Source organism: Meleagris gallopavo, chromosome 5 (assembly GCF_000146605.3).
Source record: "Meleagris gallopavo isolate NT-WF06-2002-E0010 breed Aviagen turkey brand Nicholas breeding stock chromosome 5, Turkey_5.1, whole genome shotgun sequence".
NCBI lineage: Eukaryota > Metazoa > Chordata > Aves > Galliformes > Phasianidae > Meleagris > Meleagris gallopavo.
This window is the reverse complement of record NC_015015.2, coordinates 51,902,159-51,925,246: the sequence shown is the minus strand read 5'-3', so window position 1 is coordinate 51,925,246 and position 23,088 is coordinate 51,902,159. Positions and strand designations below refer to the sequence as shown.

Here is a 23,088-nt window from a genome sequence, read left to right as displayed (position 1 = left end):
TTTGCTGTGGTTAGGGTAAGAAGGAGCATGTACTGCTTAAGTGGGAGGAAAAGGGCAAACAACTTTTTTTTCAGAATGGTACCTATGGAAAACCAGAACTTCCTCTTGATGGTGAAAATGTCGTATAATAAAATCGTCTGACCGTGTTTAAGATATCACTTCTAAAATCATGTATAGATTATGTACCAAGGAGGGATGCCTTAGGGACACAAATTCAGAATGAATTGTGGTGTTCGAAACTGTATCTGTCAAATGCTAGATATATGAACTGGTGTGAGATAAACATGGACCTGTCATCCAAAGGATGATGAAACCTCAGGACATTTAGTGAAGCCCCTGCAACTGAACTGTGGATTACGTCACGGTCTGAAGTGCAGCTGCTGCTCTGGCCCTACCATCCCCTGATGAGTAATAGTTTATCAGGGCTATCTTTGGTAAACAGCTTTATGTGGCTTTTCTGCTTCAGTGTTTGGCACTTGGATCTGTATTGCTGTCTGTGTCTTCCCACTGGCAGCATCCCCTGCTTCCCACAAACGTAGTAAAGGCTTGAATCTTGTTGGTAGGACCCATTCCATCTAGGTTTTATAGAGGACATTGTAAAGATTAATTTTATCTGTGTGTTGCAGAGAGGTGAGTTATGGATAGAGAAAACACATTCTGCATGGTTTTCCCTGCATTTGCAGGGTTTGGTTGTAACAGTGCTTTGAAGTCTTTGTTAAATGTATTTCTGGGGAGATGCGGGAGGTGGGAGTGAAAAGGAATCCTTCCATTTCTCAGTGTGATAGATTTCTGTCTGGGATCTCCAACTTGACCTTGCTGACTATAAATATCTTAAACGGTTCCATGGATATTTCAAGCCTGTGGCTTGTTGAGGCATAATGCAGAAGAGACTACTTATTAAATGGGCTCCTCATGGCACTTAGGCTCACAGAAATACTGCAGCAAGGGAAAGTGTTAAAATATATGCATGAAGGTGAAAGCAGCACGTCTTATTAGGAGATTACCGGCAATAGTTCTCTTGAATAATCTCCTAACAATTTATTTTCAATTTTGTATATGATTTTGCAAATTGTGTTGAGGCAGCATTGAGGTTACATAGCTGCTAGTTACTTGCATAATATTTAGCATTAAAAAGGGGATGAATCCCTTCTGGTTTTATTTTCTGTCATTAGTAATGTTTATGCTGAGAGAGTATGCAATTTCTGCAAATGAGATGTTTTTTGGACAGTTAGCAGGGATTATCTGAAACACATAAATAATGTATAGTGTAATTCATTTGAAGGTCTGTGTTAGCCTTTTTTGGTCTAAAGCAGAAGAATATTGGAGTAACAATTGGGAGGAAATTTATTCAGCCACTTGAAGACTGAATATGGAGGATTAAGGCTCGTTTGTTTAAAATATTTCTCAAAAAGTGCTTCTTGTCTCTATGATTTTAGTTTTGTCATCGTATCTGTGGAAGATCATTATCATATTCTTTAATAAGGGCACGTATCGAAGCATGTATCAAAGTTGGAAGCAGCTTACTTCCAACCATCCGTAAACTATTTGATACAAACACTTTGCAGAGCTCCTAATAGACACCATCCTTCTCTCAGAAAGTTTCTTAAAATTACTCACCTATGGGTTTATTTGTCCTACTTACTAAATTTTCTTTCAGAAACAATACCTTTTGGCAGCTCCTGTTGTACTCATACTGATTTTTGGATAACTGACCAGACTTACTCACAACACCATCTCAGTGCACTCTTTGAGACCACTTGCCAGTTGTCTGTTTGAACACCATCTGTTCCTGGCAGAAGTTACCTTTGAATACCTAACAAAACAGGTCATGGGAAAAAAAAGTCTTCCAGGAGCTAATGATGTTAGCATACCCTGCTTCTCCACTCCGTTACCCTTTTCCTCACAGCACTTCAGGAAACTTGGACTATTTAGACAGATTCTCTTACCCCAGGATCTTTCTTTTGAGGAGTACCAGTATCTGCCCAAGCAAACGGTGAGAATGGTGCTAGCTTTCAAGAAGATGCTTAATGTAAAGCTTGAACAGCGTGTGAAACCCAGTCCTACTTCATAATGACACAGAAAACTGTGCTAATGAAATCTGCAGGAGACAATAAAGTGAGTCATACAGCAAAAAACACTGAAAACAGCCATGCAAAACAGTGCCACTAAGAAAAAACTGGGAGCAGGAAATAAAAAGAGCATCTTGGAAAAAATCCAGACTAATGCAGCCAAAGAAATATAATCTGAAATGCAGACATACATGGGAGCACAAGCTGTAAAAGCCATAAGGCTGAAAGAGATAGAGAGATAGCGGGCTGCAAATTAGATATGAGGCTGAACAAAAAGACCAATTTGGGCCACATGTTGGAGAAGAAGCACCACGTGACAGATTAGGGAAGCATTAGGCCTTTCTTGGAGAACCATTCGTTTCTGCAGATGAGAGAATTGGAGTCATTAGGATGATTTCAGCAAGAAATAAAATGGTGATGATCTGGAGGAAATGCTGAAATACAGGTATACAGTTTCATGATAGAAACTTACATACAGGTGAACAGTACAGACATTGAAAGCAAAGACGAGTGGAACAACAGCATATGGCATGGCAGAAGTAGGATGAAACCAGGAAAAAGGCTGATTTCAGTGGAACAGCAGATGTTGGTGGTCAGGTTGAGTGACGTGTTTGAAGATAGCATAGTCAAAATACAGGTTGAGGGCCAGGTACAGAAGAGATATCATGAGATCTGTGTCTCTCTTGAGCTATATCTGATCAAACTAAGTCTGAATTTCATCCTTGAGGTATTCATAGGCTTGAAGAAATAGCTTTGTTGTGGGCTGTAGGTGACCCTGTGTGAGCAGAGGGTTGTACCACATGGCCTCCAGAACCCCTTCCAATCTCAACCATTCTGTGATTCTGTAATTTTGTGATGGTGAAGCGTTTATGTGATCCCATGGGTCTGCTGCAGCTGGAGGTGAACTTAAATACACCGTGGCTGTATTTAAGAGGGTGCTGTACAGCCTAGTCACTTCTGGGCATTCCTTACGCCAGGCCCTGGGAAGGAAGGGCACTGGGCTGCTGTGTGCAGCTGAGGCAATAGTTCCATTTCATTTTTATGCGTGGCAGTCAGCGCCTTCAGCCTTTTATTTTTTCAGCTGATAAGCCGAGTAGGAGTGAAAGAATTTAAAAGCATCTTAAAAGAAACTTGTAAATGACAGGAGCCGGGTTGTGTCTCCTGCAGGAGATCAGCTCTCACCTGCTCCGCCATGTGGGAAGGCTGCAGCGGCCTCCAGCCTCTGCCCAAGGGAGGTCTGAGGGAACCTGTTGCCTTTCTCCACCAGTGCTTCTGTTGACTCTGTTTGAGTGAATTTACTCTTAAATAAACCGACCTCCAGGTAATTATTTCTCCACTCCAGTTGCCTTTCTCGGAGACATTTTTCCATTTTAAGTAGGAACAACTGATTTGATGAGTTTTCTTCAACGCAGCAAGTGGAAAGTAAAACTAAAATCTGACTTACAGTGATCCTGGCTGCACTTCGGTTGCTCATCTACTAAAGGCTGTATGAAAACAGGTTGTTTACTTGCTAATTTCTAGAGTGGTCCATCTTGCTGTTAGTTAAAACTGCATTTCCTGAAGGCTGATCACTCAAACACTCAATGCTAATATTAGCATTGATCCTTTTGCAGCAGAATGATAAAGTTGCGTATTTCTCAGTCCTTTTAAATGTGCGAGCCTGTCTGTAAGCATGGCTGACAGCTTATCAGCCCAGCAGACAACCTTGAGAGTTTACAGACATTGTCTTACGTTTCCATCTATGTTTTGCCACATTGGTTTAAATCAGGAATTTTGTAAATCCTGGTAAATTTAGAGTGAAGAAGGGGTCTGTGAATACACCAGCCCTGCCTCCTCCCCAAAATGGCCTCTTCCTGGCAGAGAGTCTGTGGATGTGGGGGACATGCAGACCTTCCCTTTAGCAGCGGATTTGTGGGTGCGAACTGAGCCTAGAGTTTAATTTATAACTGACTGACTGAAACAGAAAGGAAATAAAAGAGCCTCCAAAACAGCACTTTTAATAGCCCAGGGTTTTTTTGGCTTTTCCCCCCCCTCCTTCCCCCCCCCTTTCAAATGTTTTTGTTCTATTACAGCTGATACCAGTCAAGGAGAGAGGAAGCTCTTTAACTTTAATGCAAAAAAACAGTAGTGCTCTAACAAAATTCTGTTAGCATTATACCTCTAGGCTGATGACCCTGACAAACTGGAGAATTTAAAATATAAAATTACTCATTAGTTGTTGGTGTTTTTTTTTTAGTTAATCTTTTTTGTTGTATCAATCCATTTGAAGCCTGATTTTTGCTTAAGAAGAGTAAAAATTACCTATAGCAATAAATCCATCTGTCTATCATGCTGTTTATCTGTCTATCTATCTTTCCCCTGAAGACTTTAAAACGTTGTTTTTTTATTTTTATACCATTGCTGAAAATCAATTGTGACATTTTCTGTTTAGGCTGCTAAAGGTTTTGGCAGATAGAACATGGATTTTGTCTTTTGATGGTGAATTCATTTCAGCATTTATTGCAAAGTCCTCAAGTGTTTAAATGTGTAGCAATAGATGACTAAAACTCCCACTGTGCTAAACTCCACCAGGTCTCTTCAGTAGTTCTGCTACTCAAAAAGAATTGGGACTTGTTTCATCTGTTTTAGTAAACGTGAGGCTTGTACGCTCTTTATGTCAGAACTAAAGCCAACTTTGCATTTCAGTCTGACATCTAGAGTCTAACTTTTTAGCTCTTCCTCCTAAAGTCACCCACTCAACTAACAATGTTATTCCTTTAAAAACTGTGCTGCTGTCATGTGTATAATGAAGGGAAAGCAAAAGCTAGCCTGCAAAAATACTGGTTGTGTGAGAGAATACCCAGCAGAACTTTCTTACTGGCCATCGTGAATACCAGCATTTGGGAGCTTTGGTTGTGTCCATTGGGTTGTTTCTAATACTGTTCCCACTGGTGCGAGTCCGATGGAACTGTCTTTTATATGAGGAGAGCTTGGAGCTGGCGTCAGCTCAGCACCTCCTGCGTTATCTTGCACAGATTGTTTGGGTGATGTCTGCAGGAAACAAGTTGGTGATCCCAACTTCCCAAGCCAAACATGCTTCTTGTGTTACCATGACACTGATGGGCCAGGACCCCTGGGTAGGACTGCTGGAGCAGCACTTGCTCAATGACTTCCATGCATTGCTTTTGTAGTGGGATGAGAGAAATCTGCTCCATGGTTCTCTGCACGGTGCTGTCATTTGGTAAAAATACTGCATCGCATATGCTGTTTCTGAAGCATGCATTTTCCAGTTGTGTTAGGTGAGATGAGTGGGGCATTTGAACATTCAAACTACCTGTACAATGTTGTAATCCAGTAGGAAGATAGGAAGATGTAGAGGCAATAAATCTGGTATTACATGGATCAACTGTTTGCTGCTGTTGGTAGTTGTTGGTGATACTTTTTTTTCAGTTTGTGCTGGAAGTATATACTTTGTTAATGAAGAAACTAGTGGTTTATTCTTCTTTCTTATTCATCTATTAAGATTTTCAAAAAGATATTAAAATGCAGAACCCTGGAGGTAAAAAGAGCCTTCGAGAGACTTCAGCTCTAATTTTCCCACTGAGGCCAGCCAAAACATTACACTTCTGAACTATAATGCATTCTTGCTCTAAGAATGACTGTGAAAGTTCACGTCAAAGGGCTATAAATCGCTACCAAACTGTTTTCCAAATGTAAATCTATTGTGCATGTCTTAAATTTGATTGAGTTCCTTTAAAACAGTTTACTCTAAAAAGCGTCTTCCATAAAAAAAACACACTATGAAATGTGTTTACATTACAATATGGCAGTTACATTACATTGCATTAAATATATATATATATATAGTGCATCTGTTTATTTACTGTGAGTTTTTGCTAACTGACCGAGGAAAGTAGCAGAGAGATCTGTAGCCTCATGCTAAAAGCCCAAGTGTTAGTTTGCCAACTATTGATGTTCCCACGATATTTTGAGGACAAAAAACGAAGGCAATCTGGAAAGATGCTGTGATGCTGATAAAGGCAATGCAGTGTATGGAGGTTAAACAACTGAAAGGCAGACGTATTTGGAGTGAGTCTGTGCAGACTGTTGTCTCGCTGGGGCCAAGCACTTCTTAGGCATTTGTTGCATATTTTTACCAAGTATAGAATGTAGGAAATCTAAACTTGACACATTCAAAACTAATGGTTTTTGTTTTTTTTTTAAAGGTGGGAGCTTGTTTTAAATTTTTAAGCTAGGCTTTTTAACTAATGCTTCAGAAATGCCTTTTCAAACTCACAGAGTAAAATGAGTGTGATGATGGAAAAGAACAAAGGCAAAGTTGCTCATTAGACTTAGTTAAGGCTAAGTTGATCATTGATACAAATTTGCATTATTTTCCCTGCCTGGCATTCTGTAACAACTTTACTCTGTGTGCTTTTGTTCCAGTTGACATTTGCTTGAATGGCAAAGCAAGTTGGCAAATTTTGTGCTGCAGGTCTTTGAAGTTGTGACTTCAGCCCAAACAGCCTTCTCTTTGTGTGCAGCAGGGAGCCCTTTGGCTCTGGAGAGGGATGCATGCAGCACAAAGGCTAGAAAGGGTCTGTGCATACGAAGTGTCACAATGCTCTCCAGCACTTAACTTGAAGTAGCTCAGGGCTTGTAAGAATATTGGGTTATTTTCTGTGAATTTTTCCTTTGCCATGCAAGGAGTTAAAGTTCAAAGTGCACAAGATTAACCTGAAAGTACATTTTTGATCTTCAAACAGAGCTTAGTATGCAGAAGGATTTAAGCTACAGTGGGAATTCACTGTCTCCTCTGTTCAATACAGTTGTTTTTTCATGATGCAGTTGCAGTGCAAGCTCTCTGAGGTACAAAGGAAGGAGAGGGGTTTACTTGTGATGGATAAAGTTTGCTTCACGATTTACTCATTCTTTCTAGAATAGTGCTAAGAACTGCTGCACGTCACCACTTGTCTGAAAAGCTTGTCAGAATTCAGTGTCAAAATATAAATGATGGCTTAGGAATGAGGGGCTTCGTATAAATAAGACGGTGTATAAATATCTATTTATTGTAGTATTTGCACATTTCACGGTCAGCTGAATTCCTTTTACTGTTCATAGCCCATATCCTTGTAATTGTGATAGGAAGGTACCTTGCACAGCATTTGTGTTACTGCTCCTCAGATGACCCAGTTTGGTCATAGCTGTACATTTCTGAGGGAGCGCTGAAGGATAACTGTAACTGTTAGAGCTTTTCAGTGTTTTCATATGTATACAGAGCTAAGGATGTGCATGAGCAATCCCAGGATTGAGCTGCAGCAGTTTTCTTTTTAATGCATCTTCTGTAGCCACTGTTTGGGGGGGAAGGACGCTGCATGGCAGTGGGAGCTGCTCACCTCACTTTTATGCTGACCTCCTTGAGCGGTTGGATATTTGATGGCTGAAGAATAAAGCGCTGGGGACCACAATATCTTAAAAGGGAAAGGCCTCCCGAATTTATAAGATTGAGGTCAACCTTTTGCCTGTGCAGGTGAGGGCTCAGTGAGAGAGAAGGTGTCAGGAGCCATCTGGAAGGGCTGTGAGGCCACGTCAGCCCCGTGTCCCTTGGGCCTGTGGGCTGACCCGCTTTTGTGTGTGCCCTTTAGCCCATTTTGGCAACTCAGCAATTTCAAAAGGCAATAATTAGCAACCATCTATTTAGGCTGATCCAGCTGGTTTTGACTGAGCCAAATTAGGCACCAGTGGCCCAAGCATCCCAGGATCCTGAGTGAATTGGCTGACATAGTCGCCAGGCCACTCTCAATGGTATTTGAAAATTCCTGGTGGTCAGATGAAGCCCCTGGTGACTGGAAAAAAGGCAGTGTCACATCCATATTAAGAAGGGTAGAAGGGATAACCCAGGGAACTACCAACCTGTCAGCCTCACCTCTTTGCTGGGGGAGAACATGGAACATATCCTCCTGGAAGCTAAGCTAAAGCACATGGAGGAGAAGGAGGTGATATAGGATAGCCAGCATAGCTTCAACAAAGGCAGGTCCTGCCTGACCGACCATGTCTCTTTTTATGATAATGTAACTGTGTCAGTGAACAAGGGAAGAGCTGCTGATGTCATCTGTGTGGATTTCTCTAAGGCTTTTGACATGGTCCCCCATAACATCTTTCTCTCCAAACTGGAAAGATATTGTTTTGTGTGGGCTGTTTGATGAATGAGGAACTGCTTGCAAGATCATACCCAGAGGATGGTGGTCAATGTCTGGATGGAGATCAGAGTCAAGTGGTGTCCCTCACGGTTCATTACTGGAACAGGTGCTCTTTAACATCTTCATTAATGACATCGACAATGGGATTGAGTGCACTCTCAGCAAGTTTGCTGATGACACCAAGCCGTGGGGTGCAGTTGACAAGCCTGAGGGACGGGATGCCATCCAGGGCGATTTAGACAGGCTGAGCAGTGGGCCCGCGTGAATCTCATGAGGTTCAACAAATCCAAGTCAAAGTCTTGCATCTGGGTCAAGAGAGCCCCCCACCCCCCCCGCCAGTACAAGCTGGGCGATCAAAGGACTGGGCGTACCCCTGCCAAAAAAGACCTGAGGGTGGATGGGAAGCTGGACTTAGAATCACAGAATCATAGAATCATATGATTCTATATGAACCAGCAATGTGCCCTCACAGCTCAGAAAGCCCACTGTATCCTGGGCTGCATCAAAAGAAGTGTGGCCAGGAGAGCATAGGTGATCCTGTCCCTCTACTCTGCTACTGGTGAGACCTCACCAGTGGAGTCCTCAGTTTGAGCTTTATTTACAGCAAAGGTTTTTTCAATAAGGGTGGTGAGGCACTGGCGCAGGCTACACTGGTTGGTGATGAATGCCCCATCTCTGGAAACACGGTGAGGCTGGATGGGGCTCTGAGCACCTGATGGAGCTGTGGGTGTCCCTGTTCGTTGCAGGAGGATTGGATCAGATAGCTTTTAAAGGACCCTTCCAACTCAAATGATTCTATGATTCTATGATGAAGCAGGCCTGTGGACTGGTGAAACCAGAGCAGGATGCTGCAAGAGGCATCTCCCTTATAGTTTGAATGGGGTTTCATTGATTAATATGTATATGTTAGCATGAATATTAAGCTATATAAGCCAGTATTAACTGAAAATAAATCATCTTTCCATGTAGGATTCCCTTTCAATAGGTAACCTAACTTAATTTGAGCAGCATGGCGTGCAACTTACACAATGCATTGGAGGAGACGATGCTGTCTGCTCCCTACACTTGAAATTATATCGTCCTCTCTTGAAAGGAATTGCACATATTGTACGCAGATTCTAAAACAGCAATTAGATCTGTTTTCCTTCTTAACACTTCTACTTAGATTTTTTTTGTTCTGTAGGAAAACGTGGCTGCATTTTAATACTGATCTTTCTGTAACAAATGCATTGCTGAGGAGGTGTTTTTTATAACACGAAGGGCTTCTGGGACTCAGTTCAGTGATTCATTAATATATAATAGTATGTGCAAACAAGGACTTATGGTGTGTAGCAATGCTTCTTTTATACTAGTGTCATGTTTAGTGGTAAATGGCTGCCTTCCCAGTTATTTGTACCATATTTGTACTTTATTAACCATGCATGCTTATACCCAAGTAGAGTTTGCAATGCGGGTAGCTTCCAGGGTTAGAATAAAAGAGTGCCACTTACTTTCTGAACCTTTGCTGTATCAGAATTCGTATCCAAAGCTGTGAGAGACAAGCATGATTTTACAGGGACTTTGACTTGCAGGGAAGTTCTTGTAGCTGAACATCCAATCGGGCTTTTGGTTGTTGTTTTTTCTTTTCAAATATTTTGGCTTTGAGATGAGATGTTGAACTGTCTTTCATTTTAACTTTGAGAAAGGCTGTAAAGAACAGCGTGCACATATTCACAGTGGGCACAGTCTGTTGGTGTGCAAATGGTGCAAAGTTGGCTACATCTGTCAGGTTCCCTAGCCCTTTTGGTGTCAGCATGAGGTGAGAGCAGGTATCCCACAGCATACCCGCATGGAGCAGGAATGCTGGACGCAGGCAAGCAGATCATCACAGCACTGATGGAAGCCAAGCCTCGATTACCCTACGTAGCAGAGCTGGCAGACCGGTCCTGCAGGCTTCTTAGGGAGCCCAGTTTGCACAAGACAGAAAGTACGCAAGTGGTAACAAGGCAATCACATGCCGGCCTGACTTCAGCCATCAGCAGAGCATTGCTATGGTTATTAGCTAAGTATTTCCATAATGTGTGTCTGTGCAAGTTATAATTAGAACCAAGCCTGCCCCTTGCTAATTACAAGCTTGCTTAGAAGTATAGTTTATATAAAGCTTTTAAAACATTGTATGAGGAAGATATACATCCACAGGCATAATGGGAATGATGCCTTATTCTCAAACTGAAGCGTATAAGCTTTGGTGTCTGTTTTTCCCTCCCTTCACACTTTTATGTTGCATCCTCATCCAAAGGTTTTGCCAGAAATGCTGTCCAAGTTTCACCAACATCAAACCAGTGATTTTTGAGATTTCTTCCAAGATTCTTCTTTCAGATTTCTTCAGTCTCACTTACTAAGAGAGTAAGCCAGATGTAAACCAGCTAAGATGTTTGTGTTTGGAGAAGATGAATAGCAATACTTAGATCTCTTGTGAAAAGAAATAAGGAGTCTTGAAAGTTTGTGTTTAACACTCAGGGCAGGATCTATTATGAATGCTGATCCATCTATGGAGATCTGCTGTGTGTTTGCTTGAATGGTGCTGCACCTGCATGCCTTCAGCTCAGACTCTTAGGAATAAAGTGAAGCCGACAGTTTAAGTACAGAGTGTGTCTGTTGTGATAGTGCTGTGGCATCGTATCCTTCAGTGTCTGAAGGAGAAAGTGAACCCAATGGAGCCTGCAGGGCTTCTGCTCTCAGCCTTTGACATCTCTGGTACAAGGAGATGCCCACTTCACCTTCACTGCTTTATAGGAAGAAAAGCAGAGTGGGATGCATACCCCTCATGTGTGGAAAAGGGCAGGAAATTCCTGAAAGAACTGCAGCTAATGAATTACCTCTATTTGCTTTTGTCTAGCCATATTTGAATTTTGTATTAGTTTGATTATTCAGGTCAGATCAGATTTAGGTCAGTTGAGATGGATTTTTTCCAAATCCAGTTCCCTTGATTCCTACTGTAAACGCTTACCAGATGACACAATGCGAAGCTGGAACAGACTTGAGCTGTGTGATGACCAAATAAAATCTCAGTGGAAACCACTTCCACGTTCCTAAGATCAGTTTCTCATGTAATAAATTCTGCATCTAAAATTATATCAAATACTTTCCTGACAACAGTTGTTTTTTTTTTTCTAACGGACAAATCCCAGCAGAGCTGTTTATAGGAAGCCTCTCTCTTGTGTTTGCTCTCACATGCCTGTTTTTTAGACCTACACTGAAGAACAAATACGTGTAAAAATTTCTCTGTGTCCTTGCCAGTGCTGCTAGACCCACCTTGTTTTGTCTTGTCTGAAATCTTCCACCACATTTCTTTCATATTCTCCCATTGGTAGGAGTTACATAGGAAATCACCATTAAAGATTTCTCCCCGAAGGGATGATCTGGATTTATTTGCTGATGCCTTTCCTTCGCAGACTCTCATTGCTTTGTCTGCCTGACCCTGGATGGAGACGAGTCATTCAAGTGGGTGCCTTTCTGGTGCCATGTGTGACACTGTGGGCTAAACCTTGCAAAATCTTACAACAGAGAATACCTGAGAGGGTGAGCATCCAGGAGCATACACTGGGGTCCTTGGGCTTGGAAGGTGGAGGCCAGGCCATGTCTTAATCAAATGTACTCGCAGGAAAAACTGCTTTAATTGGGTTTTTTAGTCTTAATTTTAGTGCTGTGTACTTTTCACCTTTGTTAAAATGGAACTGAAAAACATCCAGAACTTCTCACCAGATTGACCTACAGCTTCTTCTCTTGTTACAGCCTTTCTATTAGTTTCCTGATATGTTGAAGGGAAGTCTTGACACCAGACTTCCTGGAGGAACGTATGGGCTCATGTTCTGCAGCATGTCAATCTCCTCTGCATTGGATCAGGCAGATAAGAGCCACGTGTTCAGTTTCGGAAAGTCCTGATGTACCTAAATCATGTGAGAAGGCCATGTGCTTTCCTGTGTCTCTCCTCAGTGACTTCTACAGCCATGTTAAATTGTCGACTGCCATTTGTCTGTTTGATTAGATGTGTTCCGTGCATACCTCAAAATATGTGATGTTTTAAAGCTAGATTTGCTATTTAAATAAGAGGTTTGCCTTAATTGGCTGTTACAAATTACAAGCAAGAGGGAATGATTTATTGCTTATAATTAGAAATGAGTTACGAGAGGGAATGTTGGTAATCACAAAATAAAGCTTGGAATACATTGATTTCCAGATGGCTGGCAGTGAAATTGTTCTTTAATGTAGAATAGACCAGATACAAGAAAAAAAAAATCTGACATCCATCTTTTTTCCTTGATGGATTGCTTGTGCAAATCTGTAGATACCTGATTTTTGAAATATTGATTTTGTTGCATAATCTGATGAGAGCAACTTCATTTGCACAGTATTGCATGCTATCAGAAGTGGTGGAAGAGGCGAGTTATTATGTTGCCTGGTGTTACTTTTGTCCTCGTGATGTCACCAGGGAAGATCTGCCATCGCCTTTGGATACAAGGATCTCGACGGGCTCAGAGGCTGCAGGTTACTGAGATGTTTTTCGTTTAATCTTTTTCCTCATTAACTGTTTTCATGAGATTGAGATTGATCAAAACACCTGTCCAAAAGCAAACATTTGTACTCCTCCTTTCTTGAGTCTAGCAAAACACATTTGTGTCAGAAATAAAAGCAGCAGTGCGATGGCTGAGAATTTTTCAATAGTATAAGGCTTCTGTTGAGATGGTAGTGTTTTTGTTTGACTTTTTGAATGTTGTTCCAGTTACTATAGATCCAGGCATGATTTTAAAATGATTTATGTTTGCCTTATCTGCTAATTGTTGAATTTCTGCCATAATAGATAAATTCTGCACTTTTAGCATATGTAAGGTCGTGCTACAAAGTAGTTGGACATATCTGGATCATCACCACATGAGATGTCTCACACCTGTGTTTTAGAAATGACATAGTCATTAGGCTTGCTTAACTGAGACCATCATGATTACTCATTTACCTTCATTAAAATGCTTCATAGCTTCCTTATTTTAAATAGCTTTTCTCAGCAAGGCACAAATCTGTTTCTCTGCCATTATTTTATCTGAAAAAATGTACATGGTGAAAGGAATAGCGTATTTTCAGCTATTGTTTTCCTGACCTGTGGAGAGATGAGCTCATCAGTATCCTTATTGACAAGGCCAGGAAGAAGGTGTGTCAGCCAGAAATATTAGATCAGTCAGCCCTTCTTGTCCTGGAGCAATTGTAATTTCCCATGGTCTGCAGCAATTTCCTTTAGAATCAGATACGTGCAGAGATTGTTTTGGATCTGCTGCTGTAGTATAATTTCATTTGGTCCCAATAAGGTGGCCTTAGATTTCATTCTTTCCATTTTTGTTGATGAAAACCTTTTGTTTTAGTGGAAAGAATAGCAAGTTGCCATTTTACAGCATCTGATTGAGGAATGAGTGCTACAGCTACGGAGAATATTGCTCATTCTGAGCTGGGATAGTGAAGACAGCAGATGTTGGCAACCTCTGCCCTTCTCAGAGAGGCATGAAATGAGTGCTTAGTTCACTGTACATTAGCAAACTTCTGGATTTTCAAGAGACAATCAGAAGTGCATTGGTGAGTGATGTAGGTGCTTATTTCTTTGCTGATGGGTATTTCCTGTGCTGAATGATAGAGGCTCTTATTTTTTTTAACCAGTTTACTTCTGCGAGTTCGTACAGCCTAAATACTTCAGCCTGGGTATTTGCTAGAAGAGGCCAACCTCATTAGTGCTGAAGGTTCTCAGTGCTGTGCTGTCTGATGCTGCGCTGATGAAAGCATAACTCCTCTGATCCAGCATTAAAGAGAACTGAGTGGGAATCAAAAGTGGGAACAATTTCTCATTTCACTCTATTTTTGTTGTCACTTTAGCTTTGCGTTTTTCCACTTGAAATGGCTCTATCTGTGCATGAAACATCATAGAAAGAAGGATCCCTGGTAGGCTTCAGATCCTGCCTGCTACTCCATCAGTCTCAACGGTATAGCTCTAAAGCAGCTTGGTGTGCATGAACTGAGGTCACTTCCATGTAGAGATATCCTTTGGCTGGCATCTCTTCGTCATTAGCTAAAGTCTCTGTCGCCCTATAGCTAGGAAGAGTGGTTCAGAGAAACTCCCTGATGCCTTCATGTGATGATGAGCTGGGCTGGGCGAAGGGCTGGTCAGCATGGCTGCCTGAAAGTCAAACAACTTAAGCGCACGTGGTTTCAAGGTGTGAGCATGAGTGATGTTTTGTCATTCTATAGAGCTGATGTTTTCTATGGGCTCTTTTAGTTGTGCCACGGTGCACCCTCACACCGTAGTCCATTTTCTCCAGGCATCAGATGGCCATTGGTCAGTGTTGTAACCACCCAAGGCCTTGGCCACGTGCCTTGGCTTCCTTCCTGGGGGGAGGGAATGACTCTTGTGAGCACCCAGCTCACAGCTAGCAGTGAGTCTGCAGCTGTATATGCAAACCCTGAAGTACTCTGGGATTGTTGTCAGATTCCAGTCTGCCTTGCCTTCTGGAAAAGAGCTGTGGTCCCTGTCCAGGGAGGTCACTCCTCTCTTGTGCTGAAATGGCAGAACCATGGGTCATCTCCTGATGCTGTTTTCTTTCCAAAAGATCATTAAAACCTCTCAGAGAGGTAATTCCCAGCTTTCCGGTAAGGACAACATTGACAGTACCTAATTAAAGGGTACTTTTAGCCGGGATAAACATTTATATTAATTTCCTTCTCACACAGATGTCTGGTAAACTGACTTCCTGAGGCAAAACCATCTGGCCTCAGGTGGGAGGAGTATCTCAACCAGCATGAAGAACCTGACCCAACTCCCACTGGACTGTTTCTAAATGGCTTTTTCTGTCACTGAAGTGGCAGACATGAAATACCCGCAGTAGAATTACATAGGTTTTGTACACGTTTGCCTTGGAAGACCTGCATAATGGTACTGCAGGCGGGTGGCTCAAGGCTCCACTTCCAATCGTGTATTCTAGGTTTGTCTGTGTATAACATTAGTATGTGTGGTAAGCAGCAGTAAGATGTTCCCTACTTGGATGGACTAAATTAAAATTCAGTAAGAAACACGGCTTTGGGTGAGTTTCCAAATTACTTTCAGGGTTTTGCTGAGGAAATTGTTATGGAATCATAAACCTTTTCAGTGGGCAAAAGCCTGGTGCGAGTTACGTGCTTCTATTGCCTCATAGTACTCCTCCTATTTTATGTACTGTGCTGTGTAATCTTTTGTTATTAAATAATAAGCAAAATAAAAACAGTTGTTTGTCACAGCCAGCTTGTTTTCCAGAGAATTTGTTCCCTTTGAAAGTTCAGTCTGTGTGATCTTCAGCCCTGTCAGAAGCTATTATACTGCATCTTCTTTTAAATCGTTCAGCTGGAGGACAAACCTCGATGTTATCGCGCACATCTCAGCCGAGAGCGGAGCAGATTCGGTGGGGAGCAGCCTCTGATGGCATGTACTGTGCTGCTGGTTTTGTCGGGAACATGTCAACATTATCTGCTTCCAGCACTACGTGTGTTGGCTGACATGAGCATTGGTAGATCTGTATAATTTCTGAAGCAGTTTGAAATGTGGATATAACACTTAGGGCTGTGTGAAGTCTTGAAGTCTTCTTTTTTTTTCCTTTTTTTTTTTCCCCTTTTGATGGCTCGTATTGCTGTTCAGAAAGTTTCTGGTTTGTTGCTCTCTCCCACTGTACTGTAATACAGTGTGCTGACTGTATTTGATTGTAGAGTTCGTAACAGAAGTGCTCCAAGCTAGAAATCGTCATTGCTAATGAGCAACTGCTGGAAGGTTTGGGAAGACCAGGAGCACCACTGCTTTCCAGTGGTGTCACAGCATTACATTTGAAATAGAGGCTGTTTCTTTAGTGTATTTGGGATCGCACCTTAATGGTGCAGGATGGGATGTTCACTTTTAGGGGTCTTGGTCTTCGACTTCAAAGGACAGGGTTTTTCTGCATCCCATGAAAGCATATTATAGATTAAAAGTAGAGTGAGATTCCTCACTTCCCTGTTTTTTCAAGCTGCTTGTTTGATCCGTAATGCTCAGACCTGTCTCAACCACAGAAGCAGTCGTGCTTTTCCATGAGGACACACAGCACCCCTCTCCTTCATGCTCTGTAGTGCAGCCAGGCAGCAGAAGGAGCCGTATGGGTAGCCATGGCAGCCAGTAATTGATGGCTCCATATGGCCGGTGTGCTGCAGCTGCTCTGGTTTAAGGAGGTCAGGGCATCGGGGCATTTAAGGAACTAACCAAACCTAGGCAGCCCTATAAAGCCTTCCTGAATGAGTTTGTACAGCAATAGCAGGCTTTTGCATGGGTATGAGACCGAAGGAAGATAAATCAACTTTTATTCTTTTTTAAATGATATTGAAAAGCATCATTTTAGAGGGAAAAGAAGTTTTTCTCTCTTTGGGATGGTTTTTAGCTTTTCTCTGATCTTACTGTAGCTTGCAGTAGCACGATGCAGAGGGCTCAGCCCAGCCCTGGGCTTTATGGCGCATGAAATGTTGTGCTGAGACAGAAACCACATTACCTAAACTAGATGACAGTGCTGTGTTTCTAGTAATGAAGTGACGAGTACGCTTTGTGAGCAATTGGCATGGAGCAGAAATACAGCTTTAATTTCAGAATGGGTGCAAGAGTCACTCACTGCTGAAAAATGGCATGGAAGGGCTCTTGGATATAGGATTAGTTTGCAAGTAGGCTTTTCGTAAGTGTGAATCTTGTTATTTTCATTAGGGGACCATTTTAATTAAAGTGAAACTGGAATGTTTACTTTCTGCTTCCTATAGCTTGTGATGGTTTTCTTCACTGTGTGAGCACTCGCATAATTTGCTCTAAAAGAAGTGTCAGCAGTTTCTGATTACCTTGCGAGTCTTACTCAACAGCTTGATTTTAATTGGGGGGAGGAAAGATTTCAGGGTGCTCTAGGGAGGTCTGAAGCCTTTTGGTATCATGAAGCAATAGGTGCTATCTTTGGTGCAATGTTAATTACAATAATCACTTCTAGTGGTTTAAAATAAAGGTCCTTCATTGCTTACCCCCGTTGGGCTTTTTCTCAGTTATGTCAGTGAAATACAACCTGGATGATAATTAGCATCCCTCAGCTGCTTAACCTTTTGGCACCGCTGCATTTGTGTTTTTGTAAGTGTTTGAACAGAGTGACTTTTGGAAAGTACAGATTGACAGGTAGCCTCAAATTCTGGGAACACTGTACGATTTAGGCTAGGTAAAGAAAGGAGATGGTCAGGCACTTGGGGTGAAGTTCGCCCGTGCCTTCACATACATTCTCTCTAAGCCCAGAAGTCCACCAGGAATTGTAAGTAATAGATAATTTATGTAGGTCAAGAGTATCTCTTTCTTGAAGATTTTGATCATCATAAGATATGACAAGAGGTGTCTGTCACAGAAGAATGTGTCCTGGATCGTGCAGCAGTGCAGCTCCCGAAGCACTCCTGTACCATCTTTTCATCTGTATCTGCTGCAAGGAGTCACCTTGGACTCCTTCGGTTGCTGAAATGCCTTTCGGGTCTTGCAAAGCATTCCAGAGATGACCTTTTTTGGAGCTCAGCCAGCGTCTTGTATTTTAATGTTGTCTTCTTCATCACAGATAATGATCTGAAGTACGCTTTGCTCGTTCTCTGGGGTTATGTTTCCTCCTGCTGATTATTTGAAATAAATAAATAAGTAGGAAAACAACTGGTATCTGTGTGTTAACAGGAAGGAATGACTAATAGAAAAGGGAGAGGAAAGATACTGCTTATCATAAAAGACTACATCAACGGAAACATAAATTGGTATTCATTAAGTTGTTTGCGTAGACTTAGTTAAAAGACATACTTGAGCTGTTGGAGCCGTGTTTCAGTAGAAAACAAGTCATGCTTTTCATGACTGGAGGTATCTAGACGAGGAGGAAAGACTGGAAAGCAACAATAAGTGATGGATTGAGAACAGCCTTCATGGCACTGAGGAGACAACAGACTGTGAAATGCTTTTCAGAAAAGAATGATACTTAATGTTCAGCTGTAGTGTAATACTGATTCATCTTTTCTCCTCGGATATGCAGGTCTTCTTTGGTGCAATTAAAAAAAAAAAAAAAGCTTATGTTCAGTTTCTGTCACTTCTTATTCCAGGTATGCAGGGTCCCTTTGTTTTTGATGATGATTTCTGTAATTGGAGTTTAACGTTCAATCTGATAATCGTGGAATCCTGTGTATAGAGTCTTACTTGTATCTTGCATATGTCATCAAATAAAGGGAAGTAGTTGCAGAGCAGTGCTGGGTAATTCAGAAGGTGGCTCAGTTTTGCCGTGTCTGCATTGTTCCAAAAAATGCATTGTTTTTCCCCAAAGTGTGACCTGCCCCTCTGAGCCCACCTGTGTTCCTCCCTGGCAGGCAGCCTGCAGGTGCAGCTTTTGCTGTGCTTGGAAGTGCTGCTGCTGCACACTGGGATGGCAGCAGAGGGATGAGGCATTGCTGTGAGGGCTGCCTGCTTCTTCTCTTCCTCACCGCTTCCTTGAGTCTTTTTGTTTCTATAATATGTGATCAGAACATCTCTTTCATGGACCTTCAGGATGAGCTGAAATGAGGTGTTGCTGTTGTGCTTGTTGACTGGCGTTTTTCTCCATGATCCTGAATTGGGGCAGATGCTTAGAAGGGAATGTGTGTACTAATTACTGTATGGTATGTGACTGTCTGCTGCTAGCTTTGCTTTGTGTCTCAAAAAAAGTTAGTGCACAGCGGAACACTAGCCAAGTGTTTTCATTTCTTGCATACTATGCATCAAGCTCTTTTGTATATTGTGTAACTTTTCTGACGTTCACCATTTCTTTCCTTTTTTGCAGATTAAGACCCCTGATTTCTACACAGCTGGCTAAGAAGGCTGCCACTGAGGAGGTATGTAAAGCCCAGCTCTTTGTAGAGTCATTAGGGTTGGAAAAGACCACTAAGATCACGCAGTCCAACCTCAGCCCACCCCCACCATGCCCCGTGCCCACATCCCTCAGTGCCACATCTCCACGGTTCTTGAGCACCTCCAGTAATGGTGACCCCACCACTCCCTGGGCAGCTGTGCCACTGCACCACCACTCTATCTGAGAAGCGATTTTTCCTAATATCCAACCTGAACCTCCTCTGAACCTCTTCAGTTTGTCTGGAAATTCCCACAAGCTTTTCTCAGCCTGACTCAGGCTGTATAATAAATATGGGCAAAAGAAATGAGACTCATGTGTCAGTGGTCAGAGCAGGAGCTGGTTACTACAAGCAGTGCAACACCGAAGTTGTGTCTTCTAACCAAGGTTTGCCTTTACTCACCCATCAGTAACTTTAGCCTCATAACCCCTAGTTCAATAGGAAAAAAGAAAAGATTCCCTGCAAGCATCTAAAAGGGTATATATTGAACGAGTAGTAGGAGAGGCAGAGCTTGTGCCTGTTTCATCACTTGGACCATGCCCACAGAGATGGGGGTCGATAATAAGTGCTGCTTCTGTGGAACTGGTGGTGACACAAGGGAAGGGTTGAGGTTCTGGGGCCTGCCTAAAGAGATCGGTGAAGAAGCATGAAGTGACAGCTTACCCAGTATAACTTGGCTTACTCTTTTTTTGTTGTTTCGTTTGCTTTGGAAATAATTACATTTCCATTGAAAAGTCAGAGCTAGTAAGTGGTCACCATCAGAAACCCTCCCAGGGTGGCTTTGTGCATGTGAATGTTCTGCTGAAAGGGTCATGGCTGTTATCACTCACAGCAGTAACAGCTTTCCTTTGCTTTTATATTTACACTGTACAAAGTAAACATGCATTTTGCTGGTGATAAAAGAACTGTGTGTCTGACAATTCTGTTCCTAATATACCAAAGGAATTTGTCATGCCTTTCTTTTTTCCCCATGTATGGGTGATACTGATGCCCTTTTGAAAGGGTGCTGGCCAACTCTGATAGCCTGATGCTTTCACAATGCCTGTGCGTATGTAAAGTTGCATGCCAAACTGAAGTCCAAGTTGTCTAGAAGTGAGTCCAGGAAGTTCTATTTAAAGATGTTGTTTGACTGCTTTATTTTTAAAATGACTAAAACCCACTGATTTTCAGAAACAGTTTGATATCCTGCCTAGGGAAATACATTTTCACTTCTTATGTTATGCTCATTAGAAAACCCTGCACATTTTTAGAAATATAGCAATCTGGAAGTGGACATGATAATTAGAAGAAGGTCACATTTTAATTAGCATGGTGCAATTTTAAAAAATAATGACTCAATTGTAGCTCTTTTATATTCACTCGCTTTTTCAGAGCAGATGGATACTTTCAGCATAAAAATTGATAGACGTTATGATTCATGTCAAACGGTTGGGTCTATTTCTGCCTATACCTGAAATGTAGATGGACTCAACTTCATCAGTCTAGAGGCAAAAATAATGGTAAGAAATACAAAATAAACTGGAGGGAAGTTCCTTTAAGTTGTATTATTAATTTGAGCATTAGAAATAATGAAAACTTGTCTTTGAGTGATCCAAATACCTAAACATTTTCTGCTAAAATTAATGGGTGCCTTGTGGCCTATTAATGAGCTACTGAAGCAAACCCATAGATGGCTGTGAGTGTCTCAGGCAGATTCTTGGTTGACTGGCATAGTATGTGACAATTTTAGGAGCAGCTTTGATGTTTGAATAATTAGACCATCAGCTTTCTGACATGGGGACTTTCTGTTATGGCATACCTCTAAAGTGCTTGGAGTTAGAAAGATTCTGGCAGTTTCTGTATCACAAGTAAATACATTACCAAATAAATAATTACAGTGCTGCGACAGACCTTATTGCCAACAGAACTGAAGAAGACGCAGCAGTACATGGTTGTGTGATGTGATTTAAAGCCTGGAGCACTGCAGGGCTTTTCTTGTGGTAGGGGTGAGGGAAGCTGTATGGGGCAGGGCACATCGCTGCAGGAGATGGATTTGGTGCCTACCCCGTTCCTGAAGTGGAGACAGCGTTACCTGCACCTCCACATTCACTGCTGTCTGCTTGCTGTGTGCTGCTGTTGCTCTCTCTCCCAGTGTCCTGCCTAACCTTGGAGCATCTGACTAGGTGCAGATGCTGGAACGGGTCTAGCAGTGACCAATTCCCAAATTAGAGCTTGCAGGTCGTTATTCTGATGTATTTCATAGGAAATGGTACAGATGCTGTTGTGTATTATCAACTTAGTGCTCTACCATAGCATTAAGTGCTGTCCAAAGAGTGCCATTTGTTCCACAGCTCATTGTGCCTCCAAATAAATCCAACTAGAGCTGTCAAAGCTAATAGTCTTTCTTTTTTTTCTATCTTGAAAGGTACATTTTTACCAGTATTGAAGTGCCAATAACATTGTTACTGTGTAATAGGCTTGATGTGAGTCAAGCACAATAAGGAAAAGGTTGTGAGCTTTCCCGCAGGGCTCTGTTGAGGAGCCCTTAGGCCTAAATTTGTCCATACCTTCTCCTTGGGGGAGAGTTCTTTTCCAAGAGAGTGGTGAGGTGCTGGAACAGGCTGCCCAGAGAGGTTGTGGATGCTCCGTCCCTGGAGGTGTTCAAGGCCAGGTTGGTCTTGGCAGCCTGGGCAGCCTGGTCTGGTATTAAATGTGGAGGTTGGTGACCCGGCAGGGGGATTGGAGCTTCATGATCCTTGAGTTTCCTTCCAACCCAAGCTATTCTATGATTCTAAACTTGCCTGTTCTCTGGAATGGCTACACCTCCAGCACTTGATGTGAGCTTCCAGCTCTCTTCTTGCTAAGCATTACATAGGAATATTGAATAAAAAGGACTGTCCTACTGCCCTGTCTTCCGTTTTGCAGGTGACCTTTCCAAATGCACAAGCAGAAGCCTCTAACTTAGAAAAGCCAGCTACAGTGCTAGTGGAGAGTGGCCCAGTAGCTTATAACCTTGATGAAGAGGTGGAAGAGGAAGAAGCAGAAGAAGAAGATGATCACTGCATGAGTGCATTGCAGTTAATGGGAGGAAACGGTAAGTTGGGATGCTGTTTGCATTACAGCCTTTTATTTCTCTGGTGCTGTCAGGTTTCTTGGTGCAGAGTTCAGGACAGACAGGTTCCTGTACTTGTCTCAGCCCTTTGGCAGCTCATCCCAAGCTGAGCTTGTTCTTGTGAGAGTTTGGAGTCACCTTTGTCAAAAATGGGACTCCTTTCTTAGGGACTCCTCCAGAGAAAAGTCTGTGTCTCGATCTTTAGGCTAGGAAGGTTTCTCAAGAGGAAACTGAAGTTGGGCCTTCTTTGGAATGATATTTATTAATGTGAATCTGAGGAATTAAGTAACCCCTCTATTAGAAGAGTTTGGGGCTTGTTGCTTCACAATGGTGCACAAGCCCTTTAGACTTGACTGTCCAGCTCAAGGCAATCATCACAGCCTATTTCTGGGATAAGTGTTAGGAGGAAGGAGTTCTCCAAATTCAGAAATGACATCGATAGTGTGTGGTGTGCTGTATGGCATGCAGATGTGTGCTGATTTCTTTGGGCTACCCAGCAAAGCCTCTCACTTAATTGGACTTCTCTGCTGACAGGAAAGGGCAGTATCCTTTCTGTTGTGTTCTTCCTAGCAGGACACATCCATGTTTATCTTTTATTAAAAACTTCCCCTCAGAACTTAAGCCTTGAAAATATACAAAAATATTTTTGAAATGAGGGCAGCTAATTATGGGTTTTGAAAAAGCAAGATGAGAATAAGTCTTCTCCTGAAATGTTATTTACTGCAGAAGTCTTTCCAGAACTATTAATTTACCTTTCATGGACAATATATATATATATATATATATATATATATATATATATATATATATTATT

At 42.0% G+C, this 23,088-nt stretch overlaps 1 protein-coding gene across 3 annotated transcripts in view; it reads left to right on the top strand.

Annotated features, from left to right (window-relative positions):
- The window catches only part of BRF1 (BRF1 RNA polymerase III transcription initiation factor subunit), a 162,522-nt gene that overhangs the window by 137,557 nt on the left and 1,877 nt on the right, over positions 1–23,088 (top strand). For all 3 annotated transcript variants that reach the window (XM_031553710.1, XM_010712005.2, XM_010712004.3), the window contains 2 exons: positions 19,117–19,168; positions 22,088–22,256. In XM_031553710.1, coding sequence (XP_031409570.1) covers positions 19,117–19,168; positions 22,088–22,256 — 221 coding nt within the window. The remainder of the gene's footprint in view (positions 1–19,116; positions 19,169–22,087; positions 22,257–23,088) is intronic.